We start from the raw sequence: 15999 nt of genomic DNA, 5'->3' as shown, positions 1-15999 counted from the left end.
CAACCCTTCCCGCTAGGCTATTAGTCCCCCTCTGGTCAGCGTCAAACTGTCCCTTCTGTACAGGTCCCACTTTCCCTGGAGGAGAGCCCAATGATCCAAAAATCTGAAGCCCTCCCTCCTGCACCAACTCCTTAGCCACATGTTGAACTGTATGATCTTCCTATTGTGGCACGGGTAGCAGTCCTCAGATCACATACCTGGAGGCCCCGTCCTTTAACTTAGCACCTAATTCCCTGAACTCACTTTGCAGGACCTCGTCACCACTCTTACCCATGTCATTGGTCCCGCTGTGAACCGTGATCTCGGGCTATTCACCCTCCCACTTCAGAATGCTGTGGACTCATTCCAAGATGCACCTGGGAGGCAACAAACAATCTGGGAAACTTGTCCTTATCCACAAAATCTCCTTGCTGTTCCCCTAACCAAAGAATCCCCTATCACTACTGTGGTGAACTACATATACCTGTCTGGACCCCCCCCCCCCCCCCCCCCCGCTGACTGCTCCTGTGGCTCCTCCCACTGACCCCTGTATAAAGGAGAGAGAGACAGAGAGAGAGGGGAGAGGGAGGGAGAGAGAGCGGGAGTGTGGTGAACTACATATACCTGTCTGGACACCCCCCCCCACCGCTGACTGAGAGAGGGGGAGTGTGGTGAACTACATATACCTGTCTGGACACCCCCCTGCTGACTGCTCCTGTGGCTCCTCCCACAGACCCCGGTATAAAGGCGATTGGAGGCCCTGCTCCTCCCTCAGTCTCCAGGATGTTGTGTGATGGTCTCTTGCTGCTGACAGTGCTTTCTTCCAGCTAATAAAAGCCTATCTTGACTCACGTCTCTGAGAGTTATTGATGGTGCATCAAATACAACTCACCTCTTCTCCCCATTTCCCTTCTGTGTCACAAAGCCAGCCTCAGTGCCAGAGTCTTGCTTTCTTTGGCTTCTCCCTGGTAGGTCCCTCCCCCCACCCCCATCCTAACAGAATCCAAAAGTGTTTACTTATTATTGAGGGGAACAGCCACAGGTGTGCTCTGCACTGGCTGCCCATTCCCTTTCCCTTTCCCTTTCCTGACCGTCATCCAGGTACCTGCCTCCTGCAACTTAGGGTTACCACCTCCCAGTAGCTCCTGCATAGCACCTCGTCATTCTCCTGTGTGAGCCGAAGGTCAGTGAGGAGCTGCAGCTCCAGTTCCTTAACACGGTCTCTGACGAGCTGCAGCTCAGTGTATTTTATACAGATGTGGTTATCTGGGACATTGGAGGTCTCCCAAAGCTCCCACATCTCACACAAAAAACCAATGCTGGGCCCATTCTTAGTGCTATGTACTAACAGGGGGAGAAAACTTACTAGAATCTTACTTAGAGCCTTGGCCTGTGCTTGCCCAAGCCAGTCGAGTCAAAGCCGGACCGCTCTAACACTGGCCCACTCACACAGTGGCTGCCCTGCTCACACCTCCTTTCTTTTTCTTGGCTCAAACAATGACTCACTCCCAACAAGACTTGCAGTTTTGAAATGGCCCCTGCCCTGCAAGACATCGCTCTCTCACTCACTTCTTCAAACACATGCCTGGAATGGAGACCAGGTGAATTTTTCCCCTGAAGGCTATGGGTCTTCAGAACTTTTATCATCGAAGGTCATTGAGAGCAGGGTGCTTCCTGTCTCTAAGGGTAGGGGTGGAGTTGGGAAACGTTGCCTCCGATAAATGTGAGTCCTGTTCTTCCCTCTCCAGCTCCCGGCACAGCCATCGGGGGACATTTCCCTACAGCGTCTTCCTGCAGCCCGGCCCCAGCCATTTTCATGGTGGGCTCCCCTCCCAGTGGCGCCTCGCCCCACTCTGGCCGAACGCGAATGTTTTCAGGTACGTCCTTGTGCTCCTTGCTGCTTCATTCGTGCACTTTAAATCCAAAAAAAAGTCCAAAGTTCTAAGGTAAATTTATTGTCAAAGTACTTACAGTGGACGTCACCATTTATTACCCTCATATTCGTTTCCCTGCAAGCATTCACTGCAGAACAAAGTAAGGGTAGCAGTTAGCGCGATGCTGTTACAGCTCAGGGCATCACAGTTCAGAGTAAGGTTTATTATCAGAGTACATTCATGTCACCACGTACAACCCTGAGACTCTCCTTCCTGCGGGAATACTCAGCCAACCTATGGAATAGTAACTGTAACCAGGATCGATGCAAGAGCATAGGAGACAGCAAACTGTGCAAATGTAACTCTAAGTGAACAGCAATAAATAATAAGAACAAGATAAAGAGGCCTTAAAGTGAGATCATTGGATGTGGGAACATCTCAATAGATGAGTGTAATCTCCACTTTTGTTCAACTTTTGTTGGTTGAGGGGTAGTGACTGTTCCTGAACCTGATGGTGCGAGTCCTGAGGCTCTTGTATCTTCTACCCGATGGCAGCAGTGAGAAGAGGGTGTGACCTGGGTGGTGGGAATCCCTGACGATGGATGCTGCTTTCCTACGACAGTGTTTTCTGTAGATGTGCTCAGTGGCTGGGAGGGTTCAGAGTCCAGTTCCGGCGTCCTCTATAAGCACGTGTGTTTCCTCCCACAGTCCGAAGACATGCTGGTTGGTAGGTTCATTGGTCATTGTAAATTGTTCTGTGATTAAGCCAGGGTTAAATCGGTGGGTTGCTGAGTGCCACATCTTGTTGGCTGTTTATTGCCCTTCACAGATGCTGCCTGGCTTGCTGAGTTTCTCCAGCATTCTCTGTGTGTTGCATTTCATTGGTCTTACAATGCACATGTGACACGTTAAGCTAATATTTAATCCATAAAACATGTTAGGAACAGCTTCTTCCCCTCCGCCACTGGATTTCAGAATGGTCCATGAACACAATTTCACAATTTTGCTCTCCTTTTGCACTAACTATTTAATTTTTGTTATATTTCTCATTGTAACTGATAGTAATTACTTTATGTCTTGTACTGTACTGTTGCCACAAAACACTATGTCACTGGCAATAAACCTGATCTCCCCCAATCTCTGATCGTCCTGCAGTCGGCTCCTCCAGCTCGGTCAGCTCGCTGGGTTCCTGTAGTGGCTGGGCTCCCCAGAGCTCCCCCCTGGGTCTTGCCATCGAGCCCGAGATGCCCTCGGCTCTCCGATACAACTTCGCCGAAGCCAGCGCAACCAACGCGGAGGCTGCCATCACCTTTGAAGCCCCAGAACTACCCGAAGAGACTCTTATGGAGGTGTGTGCATTTTTTAAACGTCTTTCTCAGGTGTACTGGAGTCTTGCATACCGTTCTGGTCGTCCTGTACAAGGAAGGTTGTCAAGGACGTGGAGAGGGTGCAGAAGAGATGCTGCCTGGTTTGTGCTATCACAAGAGACTGGACAACCTGGGTTATTTTCTCTGGAATGGCAGAGGCTGAGGGGAGGTCTGATAGAGGTTTATAAAATCATGAGAAGCAGAGATAGAATAGACAGAGACTATCTGTTTCCCAGGGTTGAAATGTCTAATGCCAGAGGGCATACATTTAAGGTGAAAGGGTGTAATTTCAAAGGAGAATTGAGGAGCAAGTTTTTAACACATGAAGCTTTATAAGGCACCGGTGAGGCCTCACTTGGAGTATTGTGAGTAGTTTTGGGCCCCTTATCTTAGAAGGTATTTGCTGACATTGGAGAGAATTCAAAGGAGGTTCATGAAAATGACTCTGGTATTGAAAGTCTTGTCATATGAGGAGCGTTTGATGGATCTGGGCCCCTGCTCACTGGAATTCAGAAAAATGAGAAGGGATCTCATTGAAACCGATTGAATGTTGAAAGGCCTCAACAGAGTGGATGTGGAGAGGATGTTCTCTATGGTGGGAGAGTCTAGGACCAGACGGCACAGCCCCAGAATAGAAAACGTCCATTTAGAATGGCGGTGAGGAGGAATTTCTTAAGTGGTGAATCTGCAGAATTCATTGCTACAGGTCGTTGTGGAGGCTGAGTCATTGGGTATATTTAAGGCAGAGGTTGATAGATTCTTGTTTAGCCAGGGCATGAAAGGATAGGGGGAGAATAGACAATAGACAGTAGGTGCAGGAGTGGGCCATTCGGCCCTTCGAGCCAGCACTGCCATTCACTGTGATCATGGCTGATCATCCACAATCAGTAACCCGTTCCTACCTTCTCCCCATATCCCTTGACCCTGTTATCTATAAGAGCTCTATCTAACTCTCTCTTGAATGCATCCAGAGACTTGGCCTCCACTGCCTTCTGGGGCAGAGCATTCCATATATCCACCAGTCTCTGGGTGAAAAAGTTTTTCCGCAGGAAGCAGGAGATTGGGGCTGTTAGGAAAAATGGATCAGCCGTGATGAAATGGCAGAGCAGACTCGATGGGCCAAATTCCACTCCGATATCGTATGGTTTTATAGTGATACAGGGGGCGCCCGGAATGCGCTGCCTGAGGCAGATACATTGGAGAATTTTAAGAGATGTTTTGAATGTGAGGAAAATGCAAGGACATCGTGTAGGCTGAAGGGATTAATTTAGTTGGCAATTTGATTACTAATTGAATTGGTTCAGCACAACATTGTGGGCTGAAGGGCCTGTTCCTGTGCTTCACTGTTCTACGTTCGATGTTCAGGCAATAATGTTTTTACATACATTTGAGCAAACCTGGGTAATTTTCATTCCTTTGACAATACTAGAGTAGATCTGTTGAAGGTGATTGGAAGAAGTTATTGGGGGATGTCGGAGGTAGTGTTTGTGGAACATGCTGCTAGCAGTTGTCAGATACATTAGGGACATCTAAGAAACTGGTTAACATTTAACCTTTGACTGAGACAGCCATAGCTCAGGGCCAGTTGGGAATGGAGTTCAAAGCAGGTTAGATATAGAATTAGGCCATCCAGCCCATCAAGTCTATTCTATCACTCAATTCTCAAACCCATTCTCATGCCTTCTCCCCATAACCTTTAACCCCTGACTGACCAAGAACCTATCAACCTCCACTTTAAATATGCCCAATGACTCGGCCTCCACAGCCACCTGTGGCAATGAATTCCACAGATTCACCACCCTCTGGCTAAAGAAATTCCTCCTCATCTCTGTTCTAAAGAGGCATCCTTCCATTCTGAGGCTGTGTCCTCTGGTCTTAGACTCTCCCAGTATAGAAAACATCCTTTCCACATCCACTCTGTCCAGACCTTTCAACATTCAATGGGTTTCAATGAGATTCCCGCCTCAATCTTCTAAGCTCCAGCAAGTACAGGCGGCCTAGGGCCATGAAACACTCCTCATATCTAAACTCTCTCACACCCAGAGTCATCCCCGTGAAGATCCTGTGAACCCTCTCCAATGGCAGCAAATCTTCCCTTTGATTTGCAGCCCAAACGTGATTATATCCCAATCCCAGGCTGATACAACAGTGAGGGAGTGTTGTATTGTCTGTGAGGTGGCTGCCGAGTCTTCTAGGAGGGGATATTAAACAGACTTTAATCGGTAAAATCCCACAGTTGCTATTTGGAAGAGAATGAGGCAAGCTTGTAGCAGAGCTTGCTCAGGCAGATGGTTCCCCCGGGGAAGATTAAAGATGAGCTTTATTTGTCACAGGTACGTCGTAACGTGCTTGATTTGCGATGTGCGGGGGGCAGCCCACAGGTCTCGCCACGCTTTTGGTTCCAGCATGGCATGCCCACGGTTCACTGTGGGAGATTGCTGTGCAGAAGATGGCCTACGCTTGCATAGTGGGCCGCTGCTTGCGGGCTGCCCCGAACACGTCCTTGGGTGTGTCCGTTTCACCGTCTGTTTCGACGTACATCTGAGAAACCTCTGCGGGGAGTGAAGTGACTCGAGACGTCCCACAGTTGTGATGAGCTGTGTGAGATGTATTGCTGGTGTTTTGTGTGCGTGGATATAGCTACCACTGACAACGTCGTCACTGATAAGAAGATAAAATTGGATTGTTTAGATACAGCCCAGATCGAGGCTTCGGGGTCCAGGCGACTGAACCCGATGTTTGGACAACGATGTAGGCACCGGGCCAGATTGAAAAGGTCAGGGTGTAGGGGGCCGAGGCGAGGGATGGGCCGGCTCAGTTTGCTGCTACACAACGTTTACTCAGCTCTGTGCTGAACTAAGGGTCTTTGAACTTCAGTTCAAAACAGTGCTTGCTTGTGGATATTGTTGGCATGATTTGTTTTTCTCTTCTCCACACTGAGTGTTTATCAGTCTTTTTTTAATGGGTTCTTTTGGTTTCTTTGTTTGGTGACGAATCACGAGATAGTATATCATCTACATACTTTGATAATAAACGTACTTTAAACTTCTGAACTTTGAAAATAACTGGAGCCAGAACACATTCACTCTCACGACTCTTTCACCTGCGCACAAGGACAGCAGCGGGCCCCACGCTGTTCTGAATTCTGAACAGAGAAACGCCATTTTTATACAGAATCTGCCAGCACTCACCGATATTGGCCACTTGCTAAAGTGTGCATGTTTGAATTCCTTACTTGCAAGAACAATCACCGTTCATAATACTGGTGTCAAAAGTCAATCAAAACTACAAGCTAACAGCTGGTGATACTTGAAGTCAGTGTAGCAATTGAACTTTACTGGAGTGTGTGTTTGGATCGCTTATCTTGTCTCCAGAAGCCTGCTGTGCAAAGGAAGTCGATGCTCTTCAAAGACCCGGGTTATCTGCATCCTACCTGCGGTAAGATGGAGGAGTGCTCGAGCGCAGCAGATTTTACTGGGCCAACCAGAGGGGTTATTGACCCTTATAAACATATTTATTTTTACAAGTCCCTGCTGGACATTAAGAACTCAAAGTACCGGAGGTCTACCCCACCGGGGAGTTGCTCATCAGCGGAGGAACCGAAGGAGTGGCCTTGGCGCGGACCGTGCTGCTGCCTGCATCAGAGGAGTCGGTGCGGGAAGGTGGTTTGTCGTCTAACAGTGAGCGATCATCTTTCCTTGGGATCGTAAGACCCTGTCGGACGTTGGTACTGTGGAATGCTGCGAGTCAACTCACTGGTTTACTGGCGGACGGCAGGAGAGATGCGTGGCCTCGGCCGTGGCGAGGACCAGGCCTCAAGCCGCAGTGTCACCTGTTTACAGCCGCCCAGGAGAGAGGTTCGTGCTCCACCAGGGCAGTGAGGCACGTCGTCCAGGCTGGAGTCGGTGCTGCCCCCCAGTGTCCACTCAGCAGAAGACAAGCTGTGTTGTGTTAACTGCAGACTGCTGCAACGTTCGTGGACTCAGGCACTTGGACTTTATTTCTTTTGTACGACTGTATTTTACTGCTGTCTATCTTATATGTTCCTTGTGCTGTATGTCATTGTTGCTTCTACATCTTGGCCGCAGAGTAATGCTGTTTCGTTTGGCTGTATTCATGTCTGGTTGGATGACAATTAAATTTGAACTTGCTCTCGATCTGCCGCCCACCCTTGTCTGGATGTTATGTTAACCCTTGCCGTACCGCGACTTCCACAACTGCACAGGGTCCCTCACGCCCAGCGCCTGTCTCGTTCACAGCAGGAGCACACGGTGATCTTGAAGAACCTGCGTTTCACACTGACCTTCGTTCACTGTGTGATGGAGATCGCATCGGCCAGGGGCAACTCCCTGGACACCACGTCCGGCTCGGGCACGGCCGGCAGCCAGCTCCAGGACAGTGTGGTGGTGGATCAAATTAGCCTCCTGAGCAAGGAGTGGAGGTGAGGCCTGTGGGGAGAGGAAGAAGGGGAGGGGGAAGTGGGATGCAAAGGGGGGGAGGGGGAAGTGGGATGCAAAGGGGGGGAGGGGGGAAGTGGGATGCAAAGGGGGGGAGGGGGAAGTGGGATGCAAAGGGGGGGAGGGGGAAGTGGGATGCAAAGGGGGAGGGGGGGAAGGTCAGCTCCAATCGTTGTCCAGCAGATCTGGTTCCGTCCACTTGCCACTCGCATTTAAGATTCTCACCCTTATTCCTCTGGCCCCTACACCCCTCCCTGTGACCCTACCTGACACCTGCACCCCTCCCTGTGTCTGTGACCCCCTCAATCCCCTACACCCCTCCCTGTGACCCTACCTGACACCTGCACCCCTCCCTGTCTCTGTGACCCCCTCAATCCCCTACACCCCTCCCTATGTCTGTGACCCCCCTCAATCCCCTACACCCCTCCCTGTGTCTGTGACCCCCTCAATCCCCTACACCCCTCCCTATGTCTGTGACCCCCCTCAATCCCCTACACCCCTCCCTGTGACCCTACCTGACACCTGCACCCCTCCCTGTCTCTGTGACCCCCTCAATACCCTACACCCCTCCCTGTCTCTCTAACGCCCTCCTCCCCTACACACCTCCCTGTCTCAGTACACCCCACCCTAATTCTGTAAGAACATCTGACCTCTACACCCCTCCCATCTCTGTAACTCAGTCAGCCCCCACGCTGCTCCCCATCTGTGTTACCTCCTCTGGCCCCTACACCCCTCCCTTTCTTCGTAGCCCCCACATTCCTCCCCATTTGTGTAACCCCCCCATCCCCTACACCCCCTCTGTCTCTGTAACCCCTCCTTCCCCTGCATCCCTCCCTGTCTCTGTAACATTGAGGCTTCAAAGCCCACAAGTTCTCGACCCTCCTCCATTTCCCATCTATGGACCGATTGAAGGGTTCTTGATTGGTATGGAGGCTGAGGGTTTACGGGGAGAATGGGGTTAAAAATGAACCAGCCACGATCGTATGACGGGGCAGACTCGTTGGGTTGAAGTGACAAGTACACCTTGTCACTTGCAGGGTCAGTGGGGACCCCAGCACCCTGAGGTGCCTCACTCACTGCCGCTCTCTGTGCTTTTGTATTCCAGTTACGCGGAGCAGCTCGTCCTCTCCATGAAGGTGGCGGAGCTGCTGTCCACGGCCCTGCACCTCAGCAAGGGTCAGATCAAGGAAGGCAGACTGTACCCCTCGTCAAGCGTTAAACAGGGTTAGCCAATCTTTCTCTTGGGTCTGTATGCCAACCGATGACGCAGATCACACTAGTAGTCCGTGCTAATTAATGCTGAGGCTTTATAAGGCACTGGGGAGGCCTCACTTGGAGTATTGAGAGCAGTTTTGGGCCCCTTATCTAGGAAAGGATGTGCTGACGTTGGAGAGAGTTCAGAGGAGGTTTACCAAAATTATTCTGGGATTGAAAGGTTTATCATAAGAACATTTGATGGCTCTGGGTCTGTACTCACTGGAATTCAGAAGAATGAATTGTGGGATCTCATTGAAACCTATCGAATGTTGAAAGGCCTTGACAGAGTGGATGCAGAAAGGATGTTTCATATGGTGGGAGAGTCTAGGGCCAGAGGACATTGTCTCAGAATAGAGGGACTTCCATTATGAACGAGGATGAGGAAAAATTTCTTTAGCCAGAGGGTGGCAAATCTATGGAATTCATTGCCACAAGTCATTGGGTATATTTAAGACTTCTTGAAAAGTCTTCCTGAAAGGTTATGGGGAGAAGCAGGAGATTGGGGCTGAGCAGGAAATGCATCAGCCACGATGGAATGGCAGAGCAGACCTCGATGGGCTGAATGGCCTGACTCTGCTCCAATGTGTTTTGGTCTTAACTCAGACACTGTCAGAATCAGGTGTAGAGAATGTTGTGAAATGTGTTGCTTTGTGGCAGCAGTGCATTGCAATATGTAACAATTTTTAAGCTATAAATTACAATAAGAAATATATATTTTAAAAATTAAGTAAGTGCAAAGGAGAGCAAAAAATGAAGAAAGAGTAGAGAGGTAGTGTTCATGGATTCAACATCCATTCAGAAATTGCTGACCGAGGGGAAGAAACTGTTCCTGAATCATTGAGTGTGTGTCTTCAGACTCCTTCCTGATTGTAGCAATGAGAAGAGGGCACGTCCTGGGTGATGAGATCCTTCATGATGGATGCCGCCTTTTTGAGACAGCAGGTTTTGAAGGTGTCCTTGGTGCTGGGTCGGCTGGTGCCCACGATGGAGCTGGCTGAGTTCCTCATGTCTCTCTCTCTCTCTGTCATGGGAGGTCACCTCATTATCTTTAATCTTCATGAGTCAGCCTCCGCCCCTTCATGTCCACTTGGTCAAACTCTTGCTTTATTCAGAGTCTGTTCACTGCGCTGAATTTTACTCCAAATCAGCAGCTCCTGACCTTTGCTGTCAGCCACAGAACATTCCCCCAGGACTGCTAACGGCTGATTTTGTGAGAAAAGGAGCAGACCCTTCAATACTGTTCCATCATTCCATAAGATCTAGGAGAAGATTTAGACTATTTAGACCCTTCAATTCTGAGAAGATTGTGACAGGGACGTGGCAGGAAAACGAACCCAAGTGCAGGACTCCGACGCGGAGACAGGATCAGGAGGTGGAATCTCCGTAGCGAGTGTAGAATCAGGACCAGGCTGAGTCAGGACCTGGGAGACTTGGTTTACGGAGAGATACGGGGTTGAAGACTTGGAGCAAGGTTCCTCTCTCTCTGAGAGTCGACCAACAACCTGGCAAGGGCTGACCGGAGCTGTCCGGGTCTTATACTCCGGTGGCTAATGGAAACCAGGTGCTGGTGATTGAGAGGAATTGGGAAAGATTGGGAATCAAGTGTGGGGATTAAGGACCAATTAGGGAGGAAAGGGGAAAGGTGGGAAATTCCAGCCAGGACCATGACAGAGATTGAGACCATTTGGCCCATCGAATCTGCTCCATCATTCTATGAGATATGGGAGATTTACACATCGAGTCTGCTGCAACATTCAATCACAACTGATTTTTTTTCTCAACCCCATTCTCTCGTTTGCTCCCCTTAACCCCTCACCAGTCTAGAAGCTGTCCACCTCTGCATTAGATGCCCCCATTGACTCGGCCTCCACAGCCGACTGTGGCAATGAATTCTGCAGATTCACCACCCTCTGGCTAAAGAAATTCCTCCTCATCTCTACAATTAAAGGAATGTCTAAGGCTGTGCCCTCAGATCTTAGACTTCCCCACCACAGGAAACATCCTCGCCATCTACATCTCTCTAGGCCTTTCAATATTCAATAGTTTTCAATGTGATCCCCCTCACTGTCGAAACTCCAGTGAGTACAGGCCCAGAGCCATCAAACACTTCTCATCCATTAACCCTTTCATGGCACTGAGCTTCCTGGCTTGTGTGGTGCTCCAGTGTACGTTGTGCATCCTGACAAGCTGCACTGGTAGCTCATTGCTTGTGCCTGTTCGTCAGCCTCGCTGCCATTCCGTCTCTCACTCATGAATCATCTTCATCACCCACCCAGGCTCACCAGTCAAGGCCCGGCCTGAACACGCCGGACACTTCTGTTGACCTTTTTACACGCCGTTTTCCCAGAGTTGGAGCCTGGGAACGATGATCAAGGTGACCTGTCAACAGAAGTTGTGGTTTTTATGTTCTTCTGGTGATGAGAGGAAAGCCCACTCATACATTAAACATTTAAATCCAGAATACTTCAATCCCATATTCCCCTGCTCTCTCCATCCCCCTTGTTCTCCTTTTTGTCTGGAGATCCCTTTTCTTAAATATATTCACTCCTGGTTCTCCATCTTCCGGTACAGAAAGTTCCACAGATTCAGCACCCCTGAGTGAAGAAGCTTATTGTCTCAGTCCTCCATGTCTTCCTGTCATTGTAGAGTCCTCATAAACACAAGAGATGCTGGAAATCCAGAGCAACACACACAAAATGCTGGAGGAACTCAGCAGGTCAGGCAGCATCTATGGAGTGGAATAAACAGTCAAAGTTTCGGGCCAAGACCCTAGACGTTTCAGCCAACAAAGATCTCTACATCCAGCCTGTCGAGCCCTATCGCCCGAGGGCACATCTGTGAAGTTTCCTCTCTTTCTTCCTAGTAGAGCCAGCCTCCTCATCTGCTGTTTCGTATCCCTGAGACTCAGTCTAGTTAAAGAATCGGAATCAGGTCCAATATCCCCAGCACTTGACATGAAATTTGTTGTCTTCGGCAGCAGTACATTGCAATACATGATAATAGAGAGAAAAAGTAGTGAGGTGGTGTTCATGGGTTCAGTGTCCGTTCAGAAATCTAATGTCAGAGGGGAAGAAGCTGTTCCTGAATCACTGAGTGTGTGTCTTCAGGCTCCTGTACCTCCTCCCTGATGGTAGCCATGAGAAGGGGGCATGTCCTGGTTGGTGGGGTTCCTTAATGATGGACGCCGCCTTTTTGGGGAATTGCTCCTTGAAGATGTCCTGAATACTATGGAGGCTAGAGCCCATGATGGCGCTGACTGAGTTACCAACTTTCTGCAGCTTATTTCGATCCTATATAGTAGCCCCCCCCCCCCCCCACCATACCAGATAGCGATGCAGCCAGTTAGAATGCTCTCCACAGTACATCTGTCGGAATTTGCAAGTGTCTTCGGTGACATATGAAATCTCCCCAAACTCCTAATGAAATACAGCCACTGTTGTGCCTTCCTTTGTAACTGCATCGATATGTTGGGACCAGGATAGATCCTCAGAGATATTGACACCCAGGAACTTGAAGTTGCTCACTCTTTCTACTTCGGATCCCTCCATGAGCTGTGGTGTGTGTTCCCTCCTCTTGCCCTTTCTGAAAATAGAATGGAATTGCATTAGCAGCATATTTCAGGGTTCAGACAATCCCGCTGTGTGGACAATCACAAGAGCCTGCAGGTGCTGGAGTCTGCCGCAACACAACGGATGCTAAAGGAACTCAGTAGGTCAGGGAACAGGAATGTGGGCATTTCCCTCCGTAGATGCTGCCTGACCCACTGAGCTTGTGTGCGAGATCCGAATCAGAATCAGGTTTAATATCGACGACAAATGTCGTGAGATTTGCTGTTTTGAGGCGGCGGCACATGGTAGTCATCATCATTATGTGCGTGTCGATTTGTAAAGGCACTGACCAGAAATGGTTTGCCATTGCCTTCTCCTGGGCAGTGTCTTTACCAGACGGGTGTCCCCAGCCATTATTAATACTCTTCAGAGATTGTCTGCCTGGTGTCAGTGGTCACATAACCAGGACTTGTGATCTGCACCGGCTGCTCATACGACCGTCCACCACCTGCTCCCATGGCTTCTGTGACCCTGATCGGTGGGGGGGTGCTACACCTGGCCCGAGGGTGGCCTACAAGCTAGCGGAGGGAAGGAGCACTTACACATCTCCACCCTGCCACCCAACCCTAACCTCAACCTTAAAAGTACATACGCGTTACATATACAATCCTGAAAATCATTTTCTTGTGGGCATTCTTGGTAAATACAAAGAAACTGAAAATAAAATAATGATAAATATTGAGAACAAGAGATGAGGAGTCCTTGAAAGTGAGTCTCGTGTGGGAACACCTGAGTGAAGCTGAGTGAAGATTTTATTTAGTTATACAGATACAGTGTGAACAGGCCCTTCCAGCCCATCGAGCTGCCCCCGGTTTAACCCCAACCTAATCGCAGGACAATTTCCAGTGACCAATTAACCTACCAACCGGTGCATCTTTGGACTGTGAAACTCTGAAACCAGTGCACCCGGAGGAAATCCACACAGTCACAGGGAAAAAGTACAAATTTCTTACAGGCAGCGGCGAGAATTGAACCTGGGTCGCCTGATGGTTGAGAATTGAACCTGGTGGTGTGAGTCCTGAGGCTCCTGTACCTTCTTCCTGATGGTGAGGGGTAATAACCGTTCCTGAATCTGGTGGTGTGGGTCCTGAGGCTCCTGTACCCCCTTCCTGATGGTTGAGGGGTAATACTTGTTCCTGAACCTGGTGGTGTGAGTCCTGAGGCTCCTGTACCTCCTTCCTGATGGTGAGGGGTAATAACTGTTCCTGAATCTGGTGGTGCGGGTCCTGAGGCTCCCGTACCTCCTTCCTGGTGGTTGAGGGATAATAACTGTTCCTGAATCTGGTGGTGTGGGTCCTGAGGCTCCTGTACCTCCTTCCTGATGGCTGATGGGTAATTGTTCCTGAATCTGGTGGTGTGAGTCCAGAGGCTCCTATACCTCCTTCCTGATGGTTGAGGGGTAATAACTGTTCCTGAACCTGGTGGTGTGGGTCCTGAGGCTCCTGTACCTCCTTCCTGATGGTTGAGGGGTAATAACCGTTCCTGAATCTGGTGGTGTGGGTCCTGAGGCTCCTGGACCTCCTTCCTGATGATTGAGGGGTAATAACTGTTCCTGAACTTGGTGGTGTAAGTCCTGAGGCTCCTATACCTCCTTCCTGATCGCTGATGGGTAATTGTTCCTGAATCTGGTGGTGTGAGTCCAGAGGCTCCTATACCTCCTTCCTGATGGTTGAGGGGTAATAACTGTTCCTGAACCTGGTGGTGTGGGTCCTGAGGCTCCTGTACCTCCTTCCTGATGGTTGAGGGGTAATAACTGTTCCTGAACCGGGTGGTGTGAGTCCAGAGGCTCCTGTACCTCCTTCCTGATGGTTGAGGGGTAATAACTGTTCCTGAACCGGGTGGTGTGGGTCCTGAGGCTCCTGGACCTCCTTCCTGATGATTGAGGGGTAATAACTGTTCCTGAACCTGGTGGTGTGGGTCCTGAGGCTCCTGCACCCCCTTCCTGATGGTTGAGGGGGAATAACTGTTCCTGAACCGGGTGGTGCGGGTCCTGAGGCTCCTGTACCTCCTTCCTGATGGTTGTAGGGTAATAACTGTTCCTGACCCTGGTGGTGTGAGTCCTGAGGCTCCTGTACCTCCTTCCTGATGGTTGTAGGGTAATAACTGTTCCTGAACCGGGTGGTGTGGGTCCTGAGGCTCCTGTACCTCCTTCCTGATGGTTGAAGGGTAATAACTGTTCCTGACCCTGGTGGTGTGAGTCCTGAGGCTCCTGTACCTCCTTCCTAATGGCAGCAGCGAGAACAGGGGTAAAACACTAAAAGAATTCAGAATGAAGTGTTACAGTTACAGAGAAAGTGCAGTGCAGACAGACAATAAAGAACAAGATAACAGTGAGGTAGACGGTCAGGTCAAGAATCCATCTTATCGTACAAGAGGTCTTTTCAAGAGTTTGATAACAGTGGGATAGAGGCTGTCCTTGAGCCTGGTGGTACGTGTTTTTAGGATTTTGCATCTTCTGCCCTATGGGAGAGGCGAGAAGAGAGAACACCCATGTTAGGTACAGTTTTGATTACGCTGACTGCTTTACAGAGGCAGCGAGGAGCGTAGGCTGAGTCCACAGTAGGGAGGCTGGGTCCCGCGATGGCATGTCACCTTTCCTTCGCATCAGCGCTACAAATGCCACACCGTCACTTTGAACAGACGTTGGGTTCGTTTTCTTCGGCCGGCCTCCTTCACTGGCTGTGAACAGACGTTGGGTTCGTTTTCTTCGGCCGGCCTCCTTCACTGGCTGTGAACAGACGCTGGGTTCGTTTTCTTCGGCCGGCCTCCTTCACTGGCTGTGAACAGACGCTGGGTTCGTTTTCTTCGGCCGGCCTCCTTCACTGGCTGTGAACAGACGCTGGGTTCGTTTTCTTCGGCCGGCCTCCTTCACTGGCTGTGAACAGACGCTGGGTTCGTTTTCTTCGGCCGGCCTCCTTCACTGGCTGTGAACAGACGTTGGGTTCGTTTTCTTCGGCCGGCCTCCTTCACTGGCTGTGAACAGACGCTGGGTTCGTTTTCTTCGGCCGGCCTCCTTCACTGGCTGTGAACAGACGCTGGGTTCGTTTTCTTCGGCCGGCCTCCTTCACTGGCTGTGAACAGACGCTGGGTTCGTTTTCTTCGGCCGGCCTCCTTCACTGGCTGTGAACAGACGTTGGGTTCGTTTTCTTCGGCCGGCCTCCTTCACTGGCTGTGAACAGACGCTGGGTTCGTTTTCTTCGGCCGGCCTCCTTCACTGGCTGTGAACAGACGTCAGTCTTTCATGGCGGCATCACAGCTCGCGGCGTTCCGGAGTTCAGAGTTCAATTTCAGCGGCGTCTCTGTACATCCTCGCTGTGGAGTGCGTGGGTTTCCTCCAGGTGCTCCGGTTTCCTCCCGCAGTCCACAGACGTACTGGTTGGTGGGTTAATCGGTCATTACATATTGTCCCGTGATTAGGTTTGGGTCAAATTGGGTTTGTCAAAGGTTCGGCTTGGCT

At 50.1% G+C, this 15999-nt stretch overlaps 1 protein-coding gene across 2 annotated transcripts in view; it reads left to right on the top strand.

The window, feature by feature from the left end:
• Positions 1-15999, top strand: part of ulk1b (unc-51 like autophagy activating kinase 1) — a 132165-nt gene that overhangs the window by 103352 nt on the left and 12814 nt on the right. The window contains exons 21-24 of one of the 2 annotated variants that reach the window (XM_073051953.1): positions 1728-1856; positions 3009-3202; positions 7483-7661; positions 8783-8901. In XM_073051953.1, the coding sequence (XP_072908054.1) occupies positions 1728-1856; positions 3009-3202; positions 7483-7661; positions 8783-8901 (621 nt within the window). Of the gene's footprint in view, positions 1-1727; positions 1857-3008; positions 3203-7479; positions 7662-8782; positions 8902-15999 lie in introns of both variants that reach the window. The other variant, XM_073051952.1, reaches the window with a different exon arrangement.

Source organism: Hemitrygon akajei, chromosome 7 (genome assembly GCF_048418815.1).
Source record: "Hemitrygon akajei chromosome 7, sHemAka1.3, whole genome shotgun sequence".
NCBI classification, from domain to species: domain Eukaryota; kingdom Metazoa; phylum Chordata; class Chondrichthyes; order Myliobatiformes; family Dasyatidae; genus Hemitrygon; species Hemitrygon akajei.
This window is presented reverse-complemented; position numbering and strand designations above follow the sequence as displayed.